General features: G+C 40.4%; 2 protein-coding genes across 2 annotated transcripts; one reads left to right on the plus strand and one right to left on the minus strand.

Moving 5' to 3' along the window:
- Positions 1–468: 468 nt before the first annotated feature.
- Positions 469–1,018, plus strand: LOC104100863 (uncharacterized). The gene has a single exon (XM_009608214.3). The coding sequence runs from the start codon at positions 590–592 to the stop codon at positions 800–802; it is 213 nt and encodes a 70-aa protein (XP_009606509.1). The 5' UTR covers positions 469–589; the 3' UTR covers positions 803–1,018.
- Positions 1,019–1,551: 533 nt separating this feature from the next.
- LOC104100865 (uncharacterized) lies at positions 1,552–2,074 on the minus strand. Its single transcript, XM_009608216.4, has one exon. The coding sequence runs from the start codon at positions 1,938–1,940 to the stop codon at positions 1,734–1,736; it is 207 nt and encodes a 68-aa protein (XP_009606511.1). The 5' UTR covers positions 1,941–2,074; the 3' UTR covers positions 1,552–1,733.
- Positions 2,075–24,514: the final 22,440 nt, after the last annotated feature.

A 24,514-nucleotide genomic window follows, 5' to 3' on the forward strand; every position in this document is an offset into this window, starting at 1 on the left:
ATAATTGTTGAATTTGTCGACTCAGGCGCAATGCTATGTAGTCCGCATTTTATGCTGTCAAAGTGCCAAATTATCTAGTGTAACGTATTCGTAGTTTTTGTTTTAGGGAAGACGTAACCATTCGTTTCGTCATCTAAAGAAATAAGGTAGGATAACATTGTCTTGAGGAAAATAAGATGAAAGAATTTATCTTGAATGTATCTTGTGGGAGTTTGGGGGTCGGTCGGGAGAATCAGAATGTTGATCTCGTAAGCAACCTACTTTGTGCTTCTGAACATCAAAAGCAGCAATCCTACTATAAGCAAAGGATAAAGTGTGAATCCGAATACCTTCATTGGGTAACGTTCTGTTTCCCCCTAGCTTACTCCATTCTACTCCAGCTCTCTTCTCTTGTGTAAATTCCATCGTTATAAGAGGAACCCTGTAGTAGTGTATACAGCATGCCCTGTATGAGAAGAAGATGGAATTGAGGGGTGGATAGACTAATAAAGTCTCCTAACTATACCTTTTTGATAGTATTTACTAGTGGTTGTGCTTAAGCGAATCCAAAAGGGGAGAGGACATACACCGTTTGGTGAGTGAAGCAAAGATGTCCGATTGGGGTCCGGTGTTTGTGGCGGTGGTGCTTTTCGTACTGTTAACGCCAGGTTTGCTGATTCAGGTACCAGGTCGCAATCGAGTTGTTGAGTTTAGCAACTTTCAGACTAGTGGAGTGTCCATACTGGTTCACTCAATTGTGTACTTCGCCCTCATTTGCATCTTCTTATTAGCCATTGGGATCCATTTGTATACGGGTTCTTAACTCTTTACTGGAATCCTAGTTATCACGGACGGCCATTTTACTTTTTTACCTTTTTTGGGTTTGTCATGTTTGGTTGTCATTTGTCATGCATGTTTTTTGCTTTTGTTTCTCTTTTTTAGCATTCAAATTTCAATTCAATCTTTTACGATTTGATGTGATGTATCATCGGTTGGGAAAGCTCTGGTTATAAATAAAATGCTCTTTTTTCTTCTTTTACTAGTCTGTTATTATTAATAATGCTAGTAATCTTTTCTCGTACTCCTAGTTACCTATAAATACAAGTGGAATACACCATGTGATGTTGATTCTTGTGTGGGGCCATAGTGGCAATTTCTGCTTGTTGAATTGCATATGCATCTCCAAAATCAGAATCATTCAGTTGCAAATTTTGATGTGTTAAATCAATTATTTGCGGTTGTTTATTTTTTCACCTAAAATAGAGTGATTGCTAATTTGCAATTTATCAAAGGATTAACTTTGGCATCTATCTCTTTAGAGCGGGAGGATTCTTATTATTAAACTATTGAATTCAATAATATTAAAGGCACCAATAATTGAGTCAACCCATCCTCTCTCTTTGACTGAATTATAGCTGGTTGAGACTTGAGAAACAAAAAGTAAAAGAAACGGAAATGAAACAGAATGGTAACCATTAGATAAACAACATGAGAATTGAATCCAAAGGAAAAAGCAGGTAGTAATATGTGACTTTAGTTGTTTGGAAAATCAAACAAATTGGTCTTATGAGATTCAATTAAAAACCACAATCAGAATACCAAAGTAGAATTTGCAAAAGAAGCTCCTACAGATTGTAATTCTTACGACTCTGAAATAAAGCCGAATTACCTTGAATATCAAAAACTAGCAAAGTCGTAAATTAATGAAATATTGGTGGAGCATCTCTCATCTACGGTATATGTTTTCTTGGTAGCTAAGCATAGAGATGTATATTGAGAATAACGAGGAAGAGAATAAGAAACAAACCAAAGAAAACAGTGTGAAGCAACATAGAAACGAAGGTGGTCTTCATATTCATGAAATCAACAGGCCTATTGTTCCCTGGCATCTGAAATATTAGTCCTGGACATAGAAACGCAAATAACGCCGTCGCTATGATCGGAGCTGCCCAATCCTTCATCTTTAGTTTCTTGTTCGTTTCCTGTTTTGCTTCTCTCTGTATTTAGCCTTCAGCTAGAGAAGCTTACGGAAGAGAAAGAAGAGTGAAGAAAAGTAGGTTAAGAAGGAGGAGCTTTAATTTGGATACGTTAATAATGGGCGTGGAAGTAGAAAATGATATTGAGAATCCCATAAAGTTGGCGAATATATGAAAATTCCCCGACCACTTTACTGTTTATTCCCGTTTCTAATTTCTTATTACTAGTAGTGTCTTAGTTATGGTGGAGTAAGGGCAATAATGCATCAATTATGTGCTGCAATTTTTGCAGAAATATGGTAATACTAGCTAGCTGCAGTATATAATATAGTACTATTATAAACTTCCACGCCTTTCATAGAAGGCTATGACTTAGGTTTCTAATATTGCCACTAGAATTAATACACTTTTCTCATTTTCTGGCCTTTGTCGACCTTCATAAAAAAATATATGGTCTACTCGCCTCAAATTATTGTCACTTGTTAATATATACTAGTGTTTGATTGCATCACAATTAGGGGTGGGCATAAAATCCGAAAAATTAAATTCCGAACTGAACCGAATTAATTTGATATTTCGATTTCGATTTTTTCGATATTTCGGTATACTTCGGTACAGAAATTTCGGTATTTCGGTACGGTATTTGGTATTGAGTTTTTCTTTGAGTGGTTGAATTCTCAGCAGAAGTCATAAGATATGTTAGGCAATAGGCAATTAGGCATAGCATAATCTTGGGAGATTTGAAAGATTTTGGTATAATACCGAAACCATACCGAAACTGTACCGAACTAAATAAGAAAATACCGAACCGTACCGAACTACTTTGATACGGTATTTGGTATGCACAATCGATATACCGAATACCGAAATACTGTACCGAAATACCGAACGCCCACCCCTAATCACAATTCATGTTTTTAAAATTCGTTGTAATTTGCCCTTCGGCTTTGAACAACAATTTAGATACTAAATGGAATTTGAATCTGGTCTTGATTTAGTCTTTTATTAGTCAGCACTCTTGTTTGACCAAAAAATATAATTTTCGGTTAAATTATTAAATTTATATAATGAAAGGTTAAATCTAATTAAGGATAATAATTCTAGATATAAAGCACAAAGACGTATATTAGATGGGACATATTTCGTATGTGGTTGATGGAAATAAATATTAAATACTCTTAAAGCAAGAACATTAAGGGAGATATAGCCAACAATAAATGTCAATAAATGACATTTAAGTAAATAAAGAGAATGATTTACCCAATAATGGATGAGTTGGACGAATATTTTGCCAGACAATGATGAATGACAGATAGATCCAAGATTCACATGAATAGTCATCAGATCTGATAGAAAAATGGGGAACAATATGAACAAGAATATTTATAAAAAGGCAATCTTTATATTTTTGCCAGAGGGAAAGTCTTCTTCTCAAAAGTGTTCTTATCAGAATCAATCTTACATGCCCCTATCATTGTCTCTTCTTTCTATATATATATGGGTCATTTTTTTCTACGAAACCCTAATAGTACAAATGCAAGGAATATTCACTAAAATATTCCCTTTTAATACCCTATTTTGACAAATTTGTCGTTGCAAGCCTTATCATCAACAGTCGATCTCGACCTCGACCCTTGCTGATATTTTGATTGCAATAACCGTCGACATCTTGGGCGAGCTTGACCGATAACTTTCTCTAACGATATATTACGCTAGATATTCTGAAGACGGATTTTGGCCTATACAGTTAGTCCCTCCGCTTATTATGGTCGATCTCAGACGGCCTTGATGAGAGGACTCTATATGTCGCAGTTGACTAAACGAGGCGAGCAAGTTGGGTAGCGGCGCTTTAGGCGAGGTGGCGACATGACTTTTCATGATCTGTAAACTTTGGGGATACGTTGTTTCAGAATGACGTCATGACATCATACGTCACTGTGGCGCGCTTTATCGATGCCCTGCGTTGTTTCCCGTACCTCTGCAGTTTCGATATCTGCGTTGTGCAATGATGGCTTGATTTCTAGGTCTTGGTGCCTGAAATCTTATAAATATGGACCTGAGGTCCCTTGTGTTTGTTTTGCATACTTGCATTTATCGAATCCATGTGTCCCTTTCTTCATTCTCCATATCAAAACCTTGTCTCCTTCTTGCTTCGTCACTGTGTATCCACTCCCTCGGTTCCAGTGATTTCAGTTGTTCTCGACTTTTCTGTGCGTAAGATATCTTCTCTCGAGAATATGGTTAACTCACCCTTTGTTTCTAGTATGGCGCTTGACCCTACCCCTTTGGTGATGCACGTGTCTCCTCATGGCGACGGTGTTTCCGTTGCCCTTGAAGATGAGGGGTTCCCTACGGTGGAGAAAATAATTTCTCGCAGTGAAAAGATTAGATCTGACTTTTCGAAGTTGCCCGAAGACAACCCTGAGGTCTCGGAGTCGATGATGAACGAGGTTGACCTCGCTGCATTTAGGAAAAGTTCAAAATTCCGGCTGACATCGATCTGGTTCCGGTGGGGCACGATATTGTACAGATACATCACCCAAGGTATTGCGCATTTTATGTGTATCCGTACTACGTGGGCTATTCTTTTCCTCTTCTCTCGCTGGCAGAGGAATTTTGCCGCTACTACGGCGTCTGCCCGACCCAGCTCTCCCCCTATATCTATAAGTTTATCCGTATACTGACGAAATATGTAGAGTTTGCTGGCAGTATGGTATCACTTCTCCACCTGATGCATCTCTTCGCCCCTAGTTTCTATAGGGGGACGATGCTATACCTTCGCCACCGAGGAAGGAAATGTTTGGTGGTGAAGATAGACGATAAGACAAATCGTCAGTTCTGGCTCAACTGTTTCTTCGTCAAGACCGAGGATGTGATAGCCAAAGCAAGCGGGTTCCCCGAGGCTTGGAATTATGCCCGTAAGTATCCTTTTGCCAAGCATTTATTTTGCCTATTTTAGTCGTAGTCTAACATTTCATCCTTCTTCGTGCAGTTGAGACTTCACCCCCTCCCTTGGTCGGGGACATTCATGACTGGGTCAGCTAGGTCTTGCCTCACAGAGTAGGGATTCGTGAATGGCCGGCTTTTATCAAGAAATTTAGGCATGCACCTTCTACGACCGGTGAGTTCATCTATATGTATTTATTTATGCATGCATAATTATCTTGTCTATACTGTTTCGACCTCGTGGTTGTCTGCTCGTCGCAGTTTTGTGCGGGAAGTGACGATCTTCTAATTTTTCTTTTTTAGCCCGGGGACCTTCGAGAAGGCAGAAAGATCCTGCTATGGCATTCCGTAAGAGGAAGGCCGCTTCTGTTCCTTCTACTGCAGTGAGGTCTGCTTGGTGGTCGACTACTCTTGCTGCAGGGCTTTTCTGTGCGTCCCAGCCGAACTCGAATTATATGAATTAGTCTAAGAGAAGGGAAGCAATTTGGGCAAATAAAATGATTGACTTTAAACAGAGGTGTGTGGGGAGGGGGAGTCCTAAGTTTTTTAGCCTAAAGGATCACCCCGTGCAACATAAATAATACTTCGTAACTCTCTCAAGATGGGGTGTTACTCATATTATTCAGCGGGCACAGACTATCATATCCTGCTACTTGATTACTATCTTTAAGTTATTTACCTAAAGCGCACTAGTTAATTCTAAGTTGTAGTACTCTATGTGTGCACTACCCGTCCCATGCCTATAGTCCAGGAGGCATTTGGACCTCTATTTCAGGGTGGTTCTAGACCTTAACTTAGGTTGCTCAAAAGAAAAAATACTAGGCGACAAACAAAACATTTAGGACTTTCACATATAAGCAAATAAGGGCTCAAGTTAGCCTCCGCATTTAGACAACAAATGCACGCCAAACTGATTAACATTGACAGATTTTAATGAGTTAAGGTTGCAGAATCCTATAGGCAGGATCTCTATGTGATACCAAGTTAATGAGCAGACAGCTACACGCAAAAGCCATTTCCTAAATACGATTTTCAGAAATTTACATAATTTTCCTACTGATTTTAAGCATAAGGGGATTAAACCTATATACATGATGTCTAGGTGTTCTACTCAATAATAAATCATGGTAATCACGTAAGGATATTCAGAATTACTTATTTAGTCCTACAGGCATATTGTCTAGTGATAATAATGACACAGTGTCGAGAACTCCTGAATAAACGAGCAAGATGATAATTAAACTGATTCGGACCTATAGGCATGCTTTCTACAATTTAATCCGATTTTAGATCCTATATACATGGTCTCTACAATTTTTGAAATAGGGCAGCATGTAAACGCATATTGAATCATACAATTCCCTATATGCATGGTTTTTGATAAGCAGAAATAGAACACAATTGAACCAAGTATTGAAATCATAGGCAGGATTGCTAACATATAATGATTGAACATAATAGGATACCTATATGCATGATTTCTAACACACAATAACTAAACACATATTATTGAACCTATAGGCAGGATTTCTACCCCATTTATTGCAAATATAAGATAAAAATCCCTTTCCTAATTTCACTAATACCCCAAATGTTATTACAATAATTATTACAGACCCAGAATGAATAGCATGAATTACATAGGAGAATAACTATAGGTAGCCTACAGCAGGCCCAAAATACACCTGGACATGCCTGGCCTTTATTCTCACAAATCATAAAAGTCTCCAAGTTACACACTCATAGACATACAGCAGCCAGGAGTTGAATGATTCACCTAGTGAGCACAAGATAGAGTTGAGCATATAGAACCAAGACCCTAGTGTGTCAGAGTTTCCAAGGGCTTCAAGAACCCAGGGCAGTGCTCACACTAGGGTGGTTAACAAGAATAGTTCAGAGGAGGGATTAGGGACCATATCCCAGTGTGTTAGAGTTCACAAGGGTCTCTAATGAACCCTGAGCAGTGCTCACACTAGGGAGGCCAAAGGACAGAACTTGGGCAACATTGGCTAAGAATAGGATTTAAAAGAGCTTAGGTGAGAGAGAAAGAAAGACCAAAATTGAAAAGGCGGGAATTGAGGATTTAAGCAGACATGACCAAATTTAGTCAACAAGTAGACACTTAAATAGAACATAAAAAAAAAAAGAACTGGTTTAATGAAACTGATAAACAGGTTTCAAACTCAGCACAGTAGCAGTCACATGCTAAAAGTTGGCAAAGAACATGTTTGCAAGTTTGGCAAAGTCACAGGTGTAGAATGAGTTAAAGCATGCTGAATCATGTTAAGTACATAACCTAGTGTTATTATCAAGAAAACCAGAACAATATCATAGATGGGGGGGAGGGCATCATGCTTACAGTCATAAGTCAAGACATACACACTGAGTAAAATCATGTTAAGTAGCACGTAACTTTGTTATAATGATCTAAACCAAAGATGATCCAGTTTGTATCAAAGGATAAAGCAACAATTCGAACATGATGAGACAGCTATTCCAAATTACAAACAAACACTAGAGGGGGTGTGGGATCGAGTGATCATGTTAACACAATAGCAAAGAGGCAGATTATAACTAGTAATAAGAGTCACAAATGTGAGGCATTCACTACAGAGATTCAGGGTAAGGGGATAAACATGTTCATAGGCATTCAAGGATTGATACACTAACTGGATAGACCTTAAATAAGTTCAAATAACTTCAGCACAGGTAGCATTATGAGCAATTAAGTGTTAAAGGGACTAAGACATACAGATTTGATAGAGCTATACTTAAACACCCTTCCAAAGCATATTGAATAACAAATTCAGCAGTAATCACATATACAAATCAGAGACATGTAAGAATGAAAGTGCAAAAGTTATGTGACTCACCAGTTAAGCGAGAAAAATGCACAAAGTATGGAAGTCCACAGTATATAGCAAGATTTCAGAACTAACGGGCCTTGGCTTCTAGCCGGCCAAAGTTAGAGTATAGAATGCAAAATCAGAATAACCTTAGGTCTAGTAGTATATAGTGAGTTCAGAAAGTAGTCGAAGGTCGTTTAAAAGGGGATGGGGGAAGAGTATATATAGTGATAGAAATCAGCACATAAACATGGAAATAAATCAGTCATATGCAAGAAAATATTTCAGAATCAGTTATAGGTAATTTAGGGCACAAATCAAAGGATTCAGCAAATCAGAGAAACATCCGAGATTATTCAGAATATTTAAAGTTAATACACAGACATACCAAAACACAAATCGTTCAGACTTATTAAGGCCGACTTTAAAGGACACACAAATAATATCAAAACAAAAATTATTCAAAATATTTAAGCAAATATTAAAGGAAACACAAATAATACCAAAACAAATATTATTCAGAATATTTAAACAAATATTAAAGTAAAAATCAGGAAAAACATAAGGAAAGAAAGTAATCGAACACAGAAAGGAAAGATTCACCATAATCGGTAAGAAAAGGAGAAAGTTTCAAACCCTAGTTTTAGGAAAAGTGTGAAATTAGTGGAAAATAAAGTAAAAATCGCACAAAATAAGATGAATAGAAGCGGAATAACATTAAAAATCAGAAAATCGGACCTATTTTGGTCCGATTAAAAGGGTTTGAAACCCTAATTGGGGGTTGGTATGAATCATCAACAGATATGAAGAATATTCGTTACTCACAAAGAATAAATGATGAACATAGTCGGAATAGCCACAAAAATTAGAGGTGTGAACCGATTTGGTTCGATTTTGGCAAGATTTGCTTGCCATGTTAGGCAAGCAACTAAGTAAGATCATAGACGAGTGGCCAGTGGTGAGGAGAGGTAAATAAGGTAAGGGAATCCATGGTGGATTCCGTTTTTGGGACGGATTGGGAGGGGGGGGGGTTGATAGGAACGGCGGCTAGGGTTCATGAGAGATGAGAGACGAGAGAATTCTAGGAGGGCGAGGTGGTATCAAATGATTAGGGTTAGGGGTTTAGGTTGGTTTAAAGGGGAGAGTGTAACGTGGACCGTTGATCTTAGAGATCAACGGTCACGATTTAAAAGGGTCCTGGATCGGGTGTTTAAATGGGTACGGGAATTGGGCTAATGGGTCTTGGGCCAAGGGTATTGGGCTGGTGTAAGGGTGTTGGGTTAAATCTGAAAATAGGGAATTTTAGGGCTAGATTTTAAATACCCACTATTTAACAAATAAATAATTTATAAAATAATTAATAAATAATAAAAATATCATTTGTGTATGAAAACGATTAACAATAATTACTTAACATTATAAAAATATAAAAAGTCATTTTCTGTATGAATAATGTAATTATATATGCATATAGGCTATTATTGCAAAATATGCAATTTGGCCCCTAAAAAATGCAAATGTAATTATGATAAATGCACTGAAAATATTTAAAACCTCATATTGGTATAAATTATAAGTTTAGATGATTATATCATCATAAAAATAATTTGTAGGGTAATTATTGGATATTTATATAATAAAAATACATAAATAAATTGATTTAAAGTCTTTAGAAATTAGGAAAAAGTATGAAAAATACTTGTGTATGCTTGTAAATCAAATGATGATGCATATGCGCTATTTTGAAGGTATATATATATATATATATATATATATATATATATATATATATATATTTTGAAAATATAAGAGAAAAATTGGGTATCAACATCGCTCTTAGGGTAAGCCTTTGATCTTTCTCCGTGTTTTATGTTTACTTCATATTTTATGTCGAGTCTAGCTTTTTGTTCTTACTCGTTATGTCTTTCTTTCATACCGTGATCTTGGAGATCGAGAGTGCCCGCCGATAGGAGAGGCATAAGGCCATTTTCCAGAAGATGGAGCGAAAATATCGCGAATACCGTGATAAACACCGCGAGATTTGCAGGCGGTTTGGTGGAAGCGACACTTTCCAGGCTCTCCGAAGTGAATTGAAGTAGAAGGATGACGAATTGATAAGAGTCATTGGAAAATGTAGCGAACTAAAGGGGGCGTTGAGGGACAAAGAAAAGGAATTCGAGGTGAGCAATGGGGTGGAGGCTCAATGCGCCGATCTTCAAGCCCAGGTGGTTTCATTCTGCGCTGAGATCGAGGAGTGTCAACTCAAAGTAGATGCTCTGAGTGGAGAGGTTGCTGATAAGGTGGCGGGCTTAGAGAAAGCGGAGTTAGCCCAGTTGTCAGCTTCGAGGAAGGCAGAGGCTTTCACAATTATGATTCGTGTTCTTCGTTCTGAGCGGGAGAGTGCTTTGGAGACGGCCAGGCTCAGGGAGGAGCGGCTTGATGAGCGGATAGGAGAGATGGAGAAAGTGGCTTCGAGCCTTGGTGATCGAGTTGCAGTTCTAGAGGCTGAAAAGGTGCAATTGTTGGCTCAGCCGTCCTCTTCCCGCACTTCTGCTTTTCCTGACATTCTGCAAGATTTGTACGAGGAATGGATCCATGCTGAGGCCCAGCTGGATATATTCAGGGACCTGATGGGGATGGGGGCTGTTTCAAAAGCCGACTTCAAGGACGCTCGTGCTAAGGCACATAAAGCTCGGTTCGCTTGTGGCTATGATCCCGCTACACCAAAAGCCGGTGATGAAGAGGAGGTTGCGGGCGTGGATCGGATCAAACATGATGCCTGATATGAGGATGGATATTCCGCTCGTGATGGTGATGGCGATGGAGAGAAAGTAGGTGGAGATAGTCTGGGCGACCAAGATGGTGGCGCTGCTGGGTCAGGTGGTGATTAGTTGTTCTTTTTGGTTTAGCCGCAGATTTGTGTGTACTTTTTTATTTGTAGGCGTGCAACCTTTGTAAATAATATTCTATAGTATGAAGTGTTAGATTGTTTTTCGTACCTAATTCCTTTTCTTTGTTCGGGTTTGTGCGCTTTTCTGATTTTGTTGTTTGGTTGCCTTTGTCATAATAAATTTGTTCGAGTAGACTGAACGATTTTGAAAGTAGCCTTAATTCGAACGAGGTCGAATGTAACCTTTAATTAATTGAGGTCGAGGGACAAGTAGATATTAACTTGAATGAGGTCGAATGTAACCTTTAATTAAATGGGGTCGTGGGCCGGATAGGTGTTAATTTAAACGAGGTCAAATGTAACCTTTAATTAATTGAGGTCGTGGGCTGAATAAGTGTTAATTCGAATGTGGTCGAATGTAACCTTTAATTAAATAGGTTCGTGGGCCGGATATGTGTTAATTCGAACGAGGTCGAATGTAACCTTTAATTAGATGGGGTCGTGGGCCGTATAGGTATTAATTCGAACGAGGTCGAATGTAACCTTTAATTAAATGGGGCAGTTGGTTGGATAGGTGTTAATTCGAACGAGGTCGAATGTAACCTTTAATTAAATGGGGTCATGGGCCGGATATGTGTTAATTCGAGTGAGATCGAATGTAACCTTTTATTAAATCAAGTTGTGGGCCGGATAAGTGTTAATTCGAACGAGGTCGAATGTAACCTTTAATTAAATGGGATCGTGGGCTGGATAGGTGTTAATGCAAACGAGGTCAAATGTAACCTTTAATTAAATGGGGTCGCGGGCCGGATATGTGTTAATTCAAACGAGTTCGAATGTAACCTTTAATTAAATGGGGATGTGGGCCGGATAGGTGTTAATTCGAATGAGGTCAAACGTAACCTTTACTTGGGGAGAGCGGGAATAAATTTCACGTACTTTTGCTTTTTATTCATATTCTTGGAGAGATTTACATATTTTCCCGGTGCTGGCTGGTAGTTCAGTCCCAACCCCAGTCTATCTAGTCCATTCATTGGTCGAACTGGAAAAATAGTGAGAGATCGAGAAATGAACTAGCAGTCCAATGCCCTCGTTTGTGCGCGCATCAACATGAAGTATCCCCATCCTCGCCTTGTTAAAAATCTCCTCGAGAAAACCCAATTGGGAAAAAACTCAAGTGAGGGAAAAGAGTGTGACTTTAGAGACCCCGTCCTTTAAAAGTTGAAGTACTTGAGGTGTGTAATGTTCCACTTGTTTGGTAGTCGCTTTCCTTCCATTGTTTCTAGTATGAATGATCATTTGTTTGTCGTTGCCGTGATTTTATAGGGGTCATCCCAGTTTGTTTCTAGTTTGCCTTCCCGTGGATCTTTTTTTGCTTGCGTTTTGGCTTTCAGCACCTAGTCCCCGACTTTAAGTGGCCTGATCTTTGCTATTTTGTTATAGTAGCATTTTGCTTGCTGCTTTTGGGCGACCATTCTCACATAGGCCATATCTCTTCGTTCCTCGAATTCGTTGAGTTCCTTCCTTATACTTTCATCGTTCTGGGGTTCGCTTTCGCGAAAGTATCTTAGACTGGGCTCCTCGACCTCGAATGGTATTACTGCGTCAGTCCCATAGACTAACGAGTATGACGTTTCCCCTGTGCTCATTTTTGGCATTGTTCGGTAGGCCAAGAGTACTTTTGGTAATATCTCCGGCCATAGTCCTTTGCATTCTTCGAGTTTTTTTTTCATGATGTTCAGTATTGACTTGTTGGAGGACGCCACTTGACCATTACCCACGGGGTAGTAAGGCATTGACAGTATTCTTTTGATGTGCCATTCTTCAAAAAAGTTGGCGACCTTCTTTCCTGCAAATTGGGGTCCGTTGTCGTAGCTGATTTCTTTGGGGAGACCGAAACGGCATACGATGTTCTTCCATATGAAGACGATTACTTCTTGTTCACGTATTTAGGCGAATGCTCATGCTTTCACCCATTTAGAGAAATAATCAGTTAAAACCAAGAGAAATCGTACATTACCTCATCTGGCCGGGAGGGGGCCCACGATATCCATTCCCCATTTGATGAACGACCAAGGGAAACTACTGAGTGTAGGTGTTCTCCTGCTTGGTGGATCATTGGGGCATATTTCTGGCATTGCTCACATCTTTTCACAATTTACGGTCTCATTTTTCATGGTGGGCCAGTAGTATCCTGCTCGTATGAGGCACCTGACCAAAGCTCGATTGCCAGAGTGAGCTCTACAGTAGCCCTCGTGCACTTCTTCAAGGACGCGCCGCATCTGATTTGGGCCCAAGCATTTCGCTAGGGGGGCGCCATATGTCATTTTATATAGGTCGTTGTGAACGATGTTGTACCTAGCCGCTTGCATTCGCAACTTATTGGCCAATTTTTTATCACTTGGGAGTATGTCGTCCTGTAAATATGTAATAATACGATTGCACCAGTTCCAAGTTAGGTTTATGGTTCTTACCTCGATTTGGTCTATCGACGAGTTGAGGAGGTGGACCATAATTTGGTCTCTGGTTGTGATGTTTTTGGTGGCTGCTGTTAATTTGGTGAGGCCGTCCTCCTCGATATTCTACGCTCGGGGGATCTGGTCGAGTTGACATTCGTCGAACTCGGGTAGTAGTATGCAGATTTCAGTATGGTATTTTTGTAACCTTTGATCCTTGATTTGGAAAGTCCCTGTGACTTGGTTGACCACGAGCTGAGAATCGCAACGCAGCCTTAGCCGCTTCCCCCCATATTTGAGTGCTAGTCTTAGTCCAGCAATTACAGCCTCATACTCGGCCTCGTTGTTAGTCATGTCAGGGCACCTTATGGAATGTCGAATAACTTTGCCTGTGAGGACTTCGAGTATGAGTCCCAGCCTGGACCCCGACGCGTTAGATGCATCATCAGTGTATAGGACCCAGAGGTCGTGTATTTAGGAAGAAGCGTGGATGACTTCCTTTTAGACTTCGGACAGTATATGCGCACTGAAGTCGGCGACGAAGTTGGCGAGGACCTGAGACTTTATTACCGTTTGCGGTCGATATGTAATATTATGCTCGCTTAGTTCGATGGCCCATTTGGCCAATCTCCCCGAAAGTTCGGGTTTGTGTAAAATGCTTCTTAAGGGGAAAGTTGTGATGACCGAGATGGGGTGGCATGAGAAATACGGTCTAAGCTTCCGTGAAGCTACGACCAACGCCAGAGCCAGTTTTTCAAGGTGGTGGTACCTCGTCTCGGTGTCGACTAGTGTCTTCCTAATGTAATAGATGGGAGATTGCGTACCTTTATTTTCTTGGACTAAGACTGCGCTCACAACTACTTCGGACACGGCGAGATAGATGAGGAAAGGCTATCCTGGTTCTAGTTTTGAGAGAAATGGTGGCGAGGACAGGTATACTTTTAACTCCTTGAGTGCTTGGACACACTCAGGGGTCATTGGAGGTCGTTCTCCTTTTTGAGTACATCGAAGAACTTGTGGCACCTATCGGAGGATCGCGAGATGAACTTTGACAAAGCGACGATACGGGCGGTTAGTTTCTAGACTTGCTTTTTGGTGGTCAAGTGTTCTGGTATACTCTCTATGGCCTTGATTTGGTCGGAATTGACCTCGATACCCCACTGCGATACTAGGAAACCCAAGAATTTTCCTGAGGCCATGCTGAATACACACTTTTCGAGGTTCAATTTCATACCGTATTGCCTGAGTATGCCGAAGGCTTCTCTTAAATGGTCGATGTGATCTTCTTTTTTTTTTGGACTTTACCAGCATGTCGTCGATGTATACCTCCATCATTTTTCTGAGTTGTTCTTTGAACATCTTCGTCACCAGCCTTTGGTAAGTTGCCCCCGCATTTTTCAGTCCGAAAGGCATGACCCTGTAGCAGTACGTCCCGTGGTGGGTGATGAAGGTGATTTTTTCCTGGTCTTCTTCCTCCATAAGGATATGGTTGTAGCTCGAGTAGGCATCCAAGAAACTCAGCAACTCATGCCCGATTGTCGCATCGATGAGTTAGTCGATTTGAGGTAGTGGAAACGAGTCCTTGGGGCAAGCCTTATTCAGGTCGGTGAAATCTACGCACATTCACCAATTGTTGTTTTTCCTTTTCACCATGACCACGTTGGCACCCCATTGGGGGTACTTCGACTCTCTGACAAAGCCATTTTCCAATAATTTTTCCACTTCTTCGCACACCGCGTCATTGATTGTGGAATTGAACTTATGCCAAACCTGCCTTACCGGGGGGTAGAGTGGATCGACGTTCAATCTGTATGTGGTGATCTCCTTTGGGATACCTGGCATATCCACATGGCTAAAAGCAAATAAGTCCGCGTTAGCAATTAGAAATTTGCGAAACTTACACAGTTCTTGGAGTTTGCAGTCGATGTAAGCTTTCTTGCTGTGGTCGTTGATGTCTAATTGAACGGGGTCGAGGTCCTCTATGGTCGATCATGCGGCCTCGGCCATATCGGGGTATCTGATGATGTCCTCGATGTCGTCGCCTACCGACCTCGACCATGTTGATTGCTATGCTTCTTTCTCTTTGTCTCTCATTTATTGGGTGGCCATGCAGTCTAGGGCGATGCGGTAGCACTCTTGGGATGTGTGTTGTTCCCCTCTTATGCTGAATATTGAAGTTGGGAATTTGATGACTTGGTACAAGCTGGAGGGTATGGCCCTCATGGTGTATATCCATGGTTGCCCTATGATGGCATTGTATGCCATGTCCTGGTCCATGACGTGGAATGTGGTTTCTAGAGTGATGCCACCCGCCAAGATAGGGAGTGTGATCTCTCCAGATGTTCGTTCAACTGCATTGTTAAATCCTGTTAGTGTGATGCAACGTGGTACTATCTTGTCCTCGAGTTTCATTTGTGTGAGTACTTAGGGATGGATAATACACATGTCGCTCCCGTCGTCTACCATAATCCGTCTTACATCGGTATCTAAAATTCGTAAAATAATAACAAGAGTGTCATAGTGAGGGAATGTCAAACCGCCGGTATCTGACTTATCGAAGATGATACTTTCTTCGAGTTCATTATACCGTTCGTGGGTGATGGACCATTTGAGCTTATGGGCCATGGTAAAATTCACGTTATTGATGGAAGCGTCGTCTCCTCCATTGATGATCATGCGGATGGTGCGGGCTGGCGAGGGTGACTTCGGCGGCCCTTGGTGTTGGTCGCGTCCCCTAGCAAAGCTGGTTCTTCCTCGATTTCTCAGCAATTCTTTGAGGTGTCCCTGTCGCAGCATGTGTACGACCTCCTGTCTTAGGGCAATGCAATCTTCAGTTTTGTGTCCTCGCTCTTGATGAAAATCGCAGAGGGCGTCTGATTTTCTCGTATTCGGGCCTGACCTCATTTTTTGCGGCCACTTTACCTTTGGTCCGAGCTTCTCCAAAGTGGTGACACGCAAAAATTATGAACGGATAATAAAGAGGGCATACCTCTTTCATTCCGGTGAATCCCTGTTCTTGATCGGGGTGCGCCTTCTTCATTGCGAGGTGAGGATACAATGGTAGTTATGACATATGGGAAATGTCGTTCCCGATTCGGCCGTGAAGTCGCCAGATCTCTTCGATGTCGCTTCTCCGATCTTTTCTAGATTTTGCTTGTACTAAGGTCAGTCAATGAGTCGGCCCATTGAGGTCGTCTTCGTTTGCTCGTACTTCGGCATAGTATGCATTATGTATTTCGTCCCAAGTTGCTGGGGGGTATTTCATAAGCTAACTTAATAATTTTCTTGTCGCTCTTGAACCATTTTTGTTCAGCCTATTTTGAAAAGAAGTTACCGCCATTCCTTCTGATACAGTGGGAAAAGTCATTCTCACTCGGTTGAAACGGGCGAGGAAGTTCCTCAGTCCCTCTCCCGGGGACCGTTTGAGAGCAAAGATATCATTCACTCTTGCCTCGGCCTTCTTGGCCCCAGCATGGGCCATCACAAACATATCAGCCATTTCCTCAAAGATTTCGATGGAACATACTGGCAGTTGCGAGTACTAGGTTAATGCACCTCCCGTGAGGGTTTCACCGAATTTCTTTAGTAGAATGGAGGATGCTTGTTCTTTGGCGAGATCATTGCCTTTCACGACGGTGACGTAATTGATCACATGATCTTTGGGGTTGGTTGTGCCATCGTATATTTTTAGATAAGACGATATTTTAAAGGTCTTTGGTATGGCATGTGGGGTAGCGCTATCGCTGTACGGCTGCTCGACGAACCGACTTGCATCTCTCTTCGGCAATAACTTAGGGGCGACTGATATTTTATCAACCATTTCTTGGTGCTCTCTCATTTGATCTCGAAGTGTCTTGTTTTCGTTTTCCATTTCCTCCATCCTTTTCAGAATGGCAGTGAGAGCGTCGTCACCTGCATTGTTAATAACATTATGAGTAATACCTGTCGTCGTGGGTGGAGGAGGTTGATCACGTTGCTCGTCCACTGATGGTGCGGCACATGTTCTCACCTTTACTACGACCGCATCCTGAACGGGCTTATGGAGGACGTTGGTCAATGTATTAGTTAGCCAAGCCTCAAGGAGCTTCTTTATCGCTGGGGGTGTCTCCTCTCCCACGGATGTGGAGGCGGTCTTGCTGTAACACCCCAATTTTTTATTAATATTTGCATTCTCGATTGAGCATTTTTAATATGAGGAGATATTTTACTTCGCACTTCCTAAATGTGAAATTGACACTATATGAAAATTCTTACTTTAGGTTGTGTTAATATTGACAAAGAAGTTACATGGTGTTGCTATGTGTAACACTTAATATTATTTTGATGAATTGTTATTAAATACATTATATAATTAAGGTTTTGGGCTCCCACCCTTTTGTATTTATCTAAAGATATTTAGTAGGTTGGGTAGTCACATTTTTCATATTTAACCAAAGTTCACATATTACTTTAGTTGACTTGCTTTTCTGTAACCTCCTCTCATAGTTCATTCTTTCAAGACAAAGAAAACCCTTACTCTCTCTCCTTCTTATCACCTGAAAAACTTTATGAAAACCATCATAAATCTCCACTAAACTAACCAGTAAATCTCGTTCTTACTGAAGCTCAAGTTGCTCATCTCTTTTATGGTAAGTTACTAAACCCGTTTTTACACTAGACAACTATTAGTGTTTTCTTCATATCATTTTGTATAGAGCTCCGTTTTAAGTGATCCAAGACTTTCTGAAAAGCAATTTCATAGATCTATAACTCTTATTCAGGAACCAAAATCAAGTTTTTCTTGTATTTACCCGAAAAGGAATCATAAAATACAGGGCAGGTGCTGCCCAGATTTTCAATTTTAAAAATACTCCATGTACTACTGTTAGTAATTTTAGCATACCTTTTTGTAAGAAACTGTATTGGGGTGATTCAAGATGTTCTGAAATTCTAAGACATATATCTACAACTGTAATGAGACCATACAGTCTAGTTTGTCTTTTTCATCTTCAAAACTGAGTCACAACACAAGACATTGATACTGTCCATAATTTCTGTTTCACAAATGTTGGGTAATTTTCACCACTATCATGTTTAGTTTGACATATTAAATCACTGAAATTATATAGATATTTGATTATGTATTTAAGGTATTTATACCCTTGTAAAATCTAAGAGAAAGTGTTTGAGAACGTGGACGAATTTAGTTTGTCTATGGCGTAGACGATGCGAACGTCCTCAAGTTGTGGTTGAACCTCATTTTATGGTAAAACACCAAGGTTTATATATAAACTTTATACTCTTTTTACTTGCTGGAATATTTTGAAACAACCTGATATTTTATTTTTTTCTTGTCTTCAATTTATATCATTGTATTCGTGTTATATCAAGTATTGTAAAATATTCGCTAAATCGAACAATCGTACGGATTGCTTGTATTACACCCTATGCGTCCCAAGGTGACGTATAATGAATATGAAACTTGTTAATCATGATTTAAATGCGTTTAAAGTCATAATATGAATATATATGATGTTTGGATAAAACATATAAAGTTTGGGAAAAATCGAATTAAAGTTGCGGAAAAACAAACTAAGGATTTGCCCTGTAACAGAGATTTTTGAGAGATACATTTTGTGTGCTATATGAAGTCTTTTTGGGACATATTATATACCAAATTGAAGGTCTTGGAATTTAATTTCCAACTCTCTTAACCGTTTGCTCATACGACATCCGTGTAAAAAGATATAAGCGTTGGAAGATGGGCGAATGAGAGGGTGTCAAGCTAGCACCTTTTGACTTTTCAAAAGTTGTTATATATGTTTTAACTCGTCTCTCTCTCTCTCTCTCTCTCTCTCTCTCTCTCTATCTCTCTCTCTTCAGTTTTACACAGAATCTGACCAGAGAACACCATAAAAACGGTCCTTGAGCTCTCTAATAGTGCTTCAAATAATACTAACATCCCGGGTACAAAATCGAGAAGCGATAACATCAGAACGATCCCTACGTTGTAAGTATCGTTATGTCGCCTCTTTTTTTTTGTAGTTTGAGTTTTGGAATGTATTTAATAGTTAATAAAAATTCCTAATTTCTGTTTTTAAGCTTTAAAATATCAAGAAAAGTTGATAAATTAATTTCCTAAAGGTTAGACCTCACTGGACGGTGATTGGAAGCCGTGAGTTCGAGTTATTTAACTTTAAGTGGACTGTTTTATGGGTTGTTTCATGTTGCTTTTGGACTGTCTATTGTGCTACTGATTTATGGAGTTTGGAAGGATAAAAAGGGCATGGAGAAACGCCACATGTGGTAGGGTAGTAGGTTGGTCGTTCGTTGTTGTAGTTACAGGCTAATTGATAACTTGTTGATTGGGTGTATTATGGTATATTTGGGGGTTTTATTGTATTGAAGGTCCCAGATTGTAATTAGGTTGGTTTTGAGTTGCTGATTGTATTATGTTTGTATCTCGCCTATAGTAGGCTTGAGGGAGTAGTAAAATCAGGAAAAATGCTGCCCGTTTTATTTTAGATTCGAGCTATCGTTTAAGATACGTAATATACTACTGGCATCTAAATTGTACACGTATTTCTTTGTTATAGAATTGGCGCGCTAGTTATCATAAGCTTGTTGTTGACTTGCATTGACAACTTGAGGTATGTTAAGGCTATCCTCTTTTTGGCATGATCCAAATGATACAAACGAAACGAGCAAAATACGCAACTTTCATAAACGACTCTATTCATAGAAATACTAGGGGTGTCTATATTCTTGATTCCCTATGTGAATTATTATTATATCCTCTATTCATGGGTCTCAAAAAAATAAGTATTTGATAAAGTTTGTCCGAAAGGCATATTGATTTTATGATATTCGAGAAATCTTATTATTGTATTTCTTATGCATTTCATGCATTTATACATGTACCTTGACCCATGACCAGAACGCGTTATATACGCATATATTATATGTATATGGGATATGAGAAAAGGTTAAGGCGTTATATATGCACCACCACCTGATCAGCCGGTATATGTTCATGATTTTGCCCACAGTAGCCGAGATGATACGATGGGATGCCCTCAGAGGTTTGATGATGTTATGTACACCTATACCAATGCATGATACGACATTTACATACACGTGCATGACATTATAAATGTTTCAGGATTAACAAAGTTATTTAGACCCACAGGTGGAATTATTTACTCCATGTTTTATGTATGTCTTTTTTGTACTGATTTTCATGCTTTACATACTCAATACATTATTCGTACTGACGTCCCTTTTTGCCTAGGGACGCTATGTTTCATGCCCGCGGGTACAGGTAGACAGGCTGACGGTCCCCCTTCTTAGGATCCTTGATCGGCGAGAGTTGGTGTGCTCCATTTGATCCAGAGCTGCTTTGAGTTTTGGTACGATATGTTTGCATACATATATGGGTACGACGGGGCCCAGTCCCGTCCTTTATACAGTTATACACTCTAATAGAGGTTTGTAGAAAGTCATGTATAGTTAGATAGTATGTGGCCTTTTCGGCTCGCCCTACCGTATTCCGTATATATATATATATATATATATATATATATATATATATATATATATATGTCTTTTGGGCATGTTTTTCCATGTAGGTTGTTCATATGAATTAGTAGTTTATTTCCAGACGTTATGCATGAACTACACTTATTTCATGTTTATATCTTAGACGAATGCTTAGGGGTATTCGATAGGCAGAACTCGGGCACTCGTCATGGCCCATCGGTTTGGGTCGTGACAAAAGTTGTATTAGAGCAGTTCTGTCCTAGGGTTGTCTACAGACCGTGTCTAGTAGAGTCTTGTTTATGGATGTGTTGTGCACCACACTTATAGACAAGAAGCTACCAGATATTTAGGATGGTTACTTTTCTTGCTTATCTTAGATCGTGCGATATAAGAATTCATTTTCCTAATGATATGTTATGTTTTCAGTGATGCCCAAGAAGGCTACAGCTGCCCAGAAGGGCAAGTTCGTGGATGATGAGGCTACAAGTAGAGCCACGAGTTACCAGGTCGCGGGGAGAGTCGCATAGTAAGACTCCATCTCAGACTTCACATACCTTGCCCTCTCCAGAGGAGATTCGAGGGGCACCAGCTCCAGCACCCGCTCTAGTACCCCCCTCCCAGCTCCTCGTCCAGATGCACTGAGTCAGGAGATGAGAGATGTTATCCAGCTATTGACTCTTTTAGTGGCCACAAAAATTTGACGCCAGGAGGTTGGTATTGGTCATGCAGATAGGGCCATTAGTGCGAGGGTTCGTTATTTCATTAATTTGGACCCTCCGATATTCACTGGAGCAGATCCAAATGAGGACCCTCAGGTATTTATCGATAGAATGCAGAGGACTTTGAGGGTAATGAAGGCCACTGCGACTGACTCAGTTGAGCTAGCTTGCTATAGACTTCGGGATATTGCAATTAATTGGTACGAGTCTTAGGAGTTGTCTAGAGGTAAAGATGCCCTTTCCAATTGTATGGAAGGATTTTACAAAGGTTTTTCTTCGTCATTATTTGCCATCTGAGCTTAAATGGGCCAGAGTTGATAGGTTCTTGACCCTTCGACAGGGTAATATGAGTGTTTGGGATTACAACCTTCAGTTTGATTCTTTGGCTAGGTATGTTCCCACTATTTTAGCTAAGATAGAGGATCGGGTTCATCGGTTCGTGATGGGGTTGGAGCCGCACATGCTCAATGACTGTATGTCGGTCTCACTTCATCCAGACATTAATATTTCTCGTATTCAGGCATACGCTCAGGGTGTAGAGGAGCATAAGCAAAAGCAGAGGGCCGATCGTGAGCATGATAGGGGCCAGAGTAAGAGAGCGAGATCTTCAGGTCCTTCTAGTAAGTTTTGAGGTAGTTAGAGACAACAGTACCTGAGGTATCCAGCTTAGCCATTAGCTAGTGCACCCCCTCAGTTTTTCGGTAGGAGATTTGATCGTTCCACATATTCAGGGCCGAGTCAAAGTTCCAGGGCCTCTCGTTCTCAGTATAGGGGTGATTCAAGTCAGATGAGGCCATCCTTGCCACGATGTGCTAAGTGTGGTAAGCAGCATATCAGGCAGTGCCTCGTGGGGTTGGGTGTTTGTTATACTTGTGGTTATCCAGGCCACGTTATGAGAGATTGTCCAACGACAGGTGGTGCAAGTATAGTTCAGCCAGCGGGATCTATAGCTGGTTTTTCATCATCAGTACGCCCCCTGGGCAAGGATCACAGGCACCAGCCGACCGTGGTAGAGGCAGAAGTGGAGCATCTAGATCGAGCGGTCCTCAGAACCGCATTTATGCATTAGTGGGTCGACAGGATCAGGAGTCATCACCTGATGTTGTTACAGGTATATTATCAGTCTCCTCATATGATGTATATGCATTGATTGATCCAGGTTCCACCTTATCGTATGTCACTCTGCTGGTTGCTGGAAAGTTTGGGATAGAACCTGAGTTGATTAAACCTTTTGAGGTGTCTACACCTATTAGGGATCCAGTGATAGCTAGACGGGTATATAGAGATTGTATAGTAGTAGTTCTTAGTTATTCTACAATAGCAGACCTGATTGAGCTAGATATGGTAGAATTTGATGTTATAATAGGTATGTATTGGTTGGCTTCTTATTATGCTAACGTTGATTATAGATCAAAGATGGTTTGGTTCCAGTTTCCAGGGGAGCCAATTCTAGAGTGGAAAGGTGATACTGCATCGCCGAGAGGTAGGTTTATTTCCTATCTCAAGGCAAGGAAGATGATCAGAAAAGGCTATATTTATCTCTTAGTTCGGGTACAAGATGTGAAAGCAGAGTCACCGACCCTTCAATCTATTCCGGTGGTTAATGAGTTTCCCGATATTTTTCCCGATGAGCTTCCAGGCCTTCCGCCAGAGCGGGAGATTGAGTTTTCTATTGACACATTACCAGATACTCAGCCGATATCTATTCCTCCTTATAGAATGGCACCTGCAGAGCTGAGAGAGTTGAAAGAACAACTGAGGGATTTTCTTGAAAAAGGCTTTATCAAACCCAGTACATCACCGTGGGGAGCACCTGTGTTATTTGTGAGAAAGAAAGATGGTTCCTTGCGGATGTGTATTGATTACAGACAGTTAAATAAGGCGAAGATCAAGAATAAGTACCCGCTTCCGAGGATTGATGATTTATTTGATCAGTTGCAAGGTGCCATGTGTTAGAGAGAAGGATATTCCAAAGACAGCATTCAGGACAAGATACGGGCACTTTGAGTTTCGTGTTATGTCGATCGATTTGACCAATGCTCCAGCGGTATTCATGGACTTGATGAACCATGTGTTCAGACCCTTTCTATATTTGTTCATGATTGTATTTATAGATGACATTTTGGTTTATTCTGGTTCTGAGGCTGAGCATCCAGATCATTTGCATACTATGCTCAGAGATCTACAAAAAAATAAGTTGTATGCAAAATTCTCTAAATGTGAATTCTGGTTGAATTCTATAGCCTTCCTTGGTCATATTATTTTGGGTGAGGGTATCCGGGTCGATACACAGAAGATTGAGGCAGTGAAGTCTTGTCTAGACCCACGACATCGACAGAGGTTCGTAGCTTCCTGGGTTTGGCAGGTTATTACAGGAGATTTGTAGAGGGGTTTTCTTCCCTTTCAGCACCATTGACAAAGTTGACTCAGAAGGCAACCAAGTTTCAGTGGACTGATGCTTGTGAACGGAGTTTCCAGGCATTGAAAGACAGATTGACGTCAGTACGGTTCTGACACTTCCAGAAGGGATCGATGGTTATGCTATCTATTATGACACTTCGGGCGTTGGATTGGGTTGTGTACTGATGAAGCATGGTAAGATTTTAACTTATGCTTCTAGACAACTAAAAAACCATGAGAAGAATTACCCGACCCACGATTTAGAGTTAGCCGCGGTGATTCATGCACTAAAGCTATGTAGGCCCTATTTGTATGGCATTCATGTTGATATCTATACAAACCATAAGATCCTTCGGTATATATTCAAGCAAAAGGAATTGAATTTACGACAAAGGCGATGGTTGGAGCTACTAAAAGACTATGATGTTGATATTTTATACCATCCAGGAAAGGCGAATGTAGCAGCCGACGCCCTCAGCGGTAGATCTATGGGTAGATTAACATATTTATAGCCAGAGAAGAGTGAGATAGCTTGTGAGATTCATCAGCTAGCTAATCTTGGAGTTCGATTATTAGATTCAGGCAGTACCAGAGTTACTACTCAGGACACTATAACATCCTCTCTAGTAACTAAAGTGAAGGAATGCCAGTATGAAGATTGCTAGCTCACTACAGAGATACAACCTATCAAAAGGAGAAGACAATTTGGAGATTACAAGAGATGGAGTCCTCAGATATCGAGGTCGATTATGTGTTCCTAATGTAGCAGGGTTGCGCCAGCAGG

This window comes from Nicotiana tomentosiformis, chromosome 2 (assembly GCF_000390325.3).
Source record: "Nicotiana tomentosiformis chromosome 2, ASM39032v3, whole genome shotgun sequence".
NCBI lineage: Eukaryota > Viridiplantae > Streptophyta > Magnoliopsida > Solanales > Solanaceae > Nicotiana > Nicotiana tomentosiformis.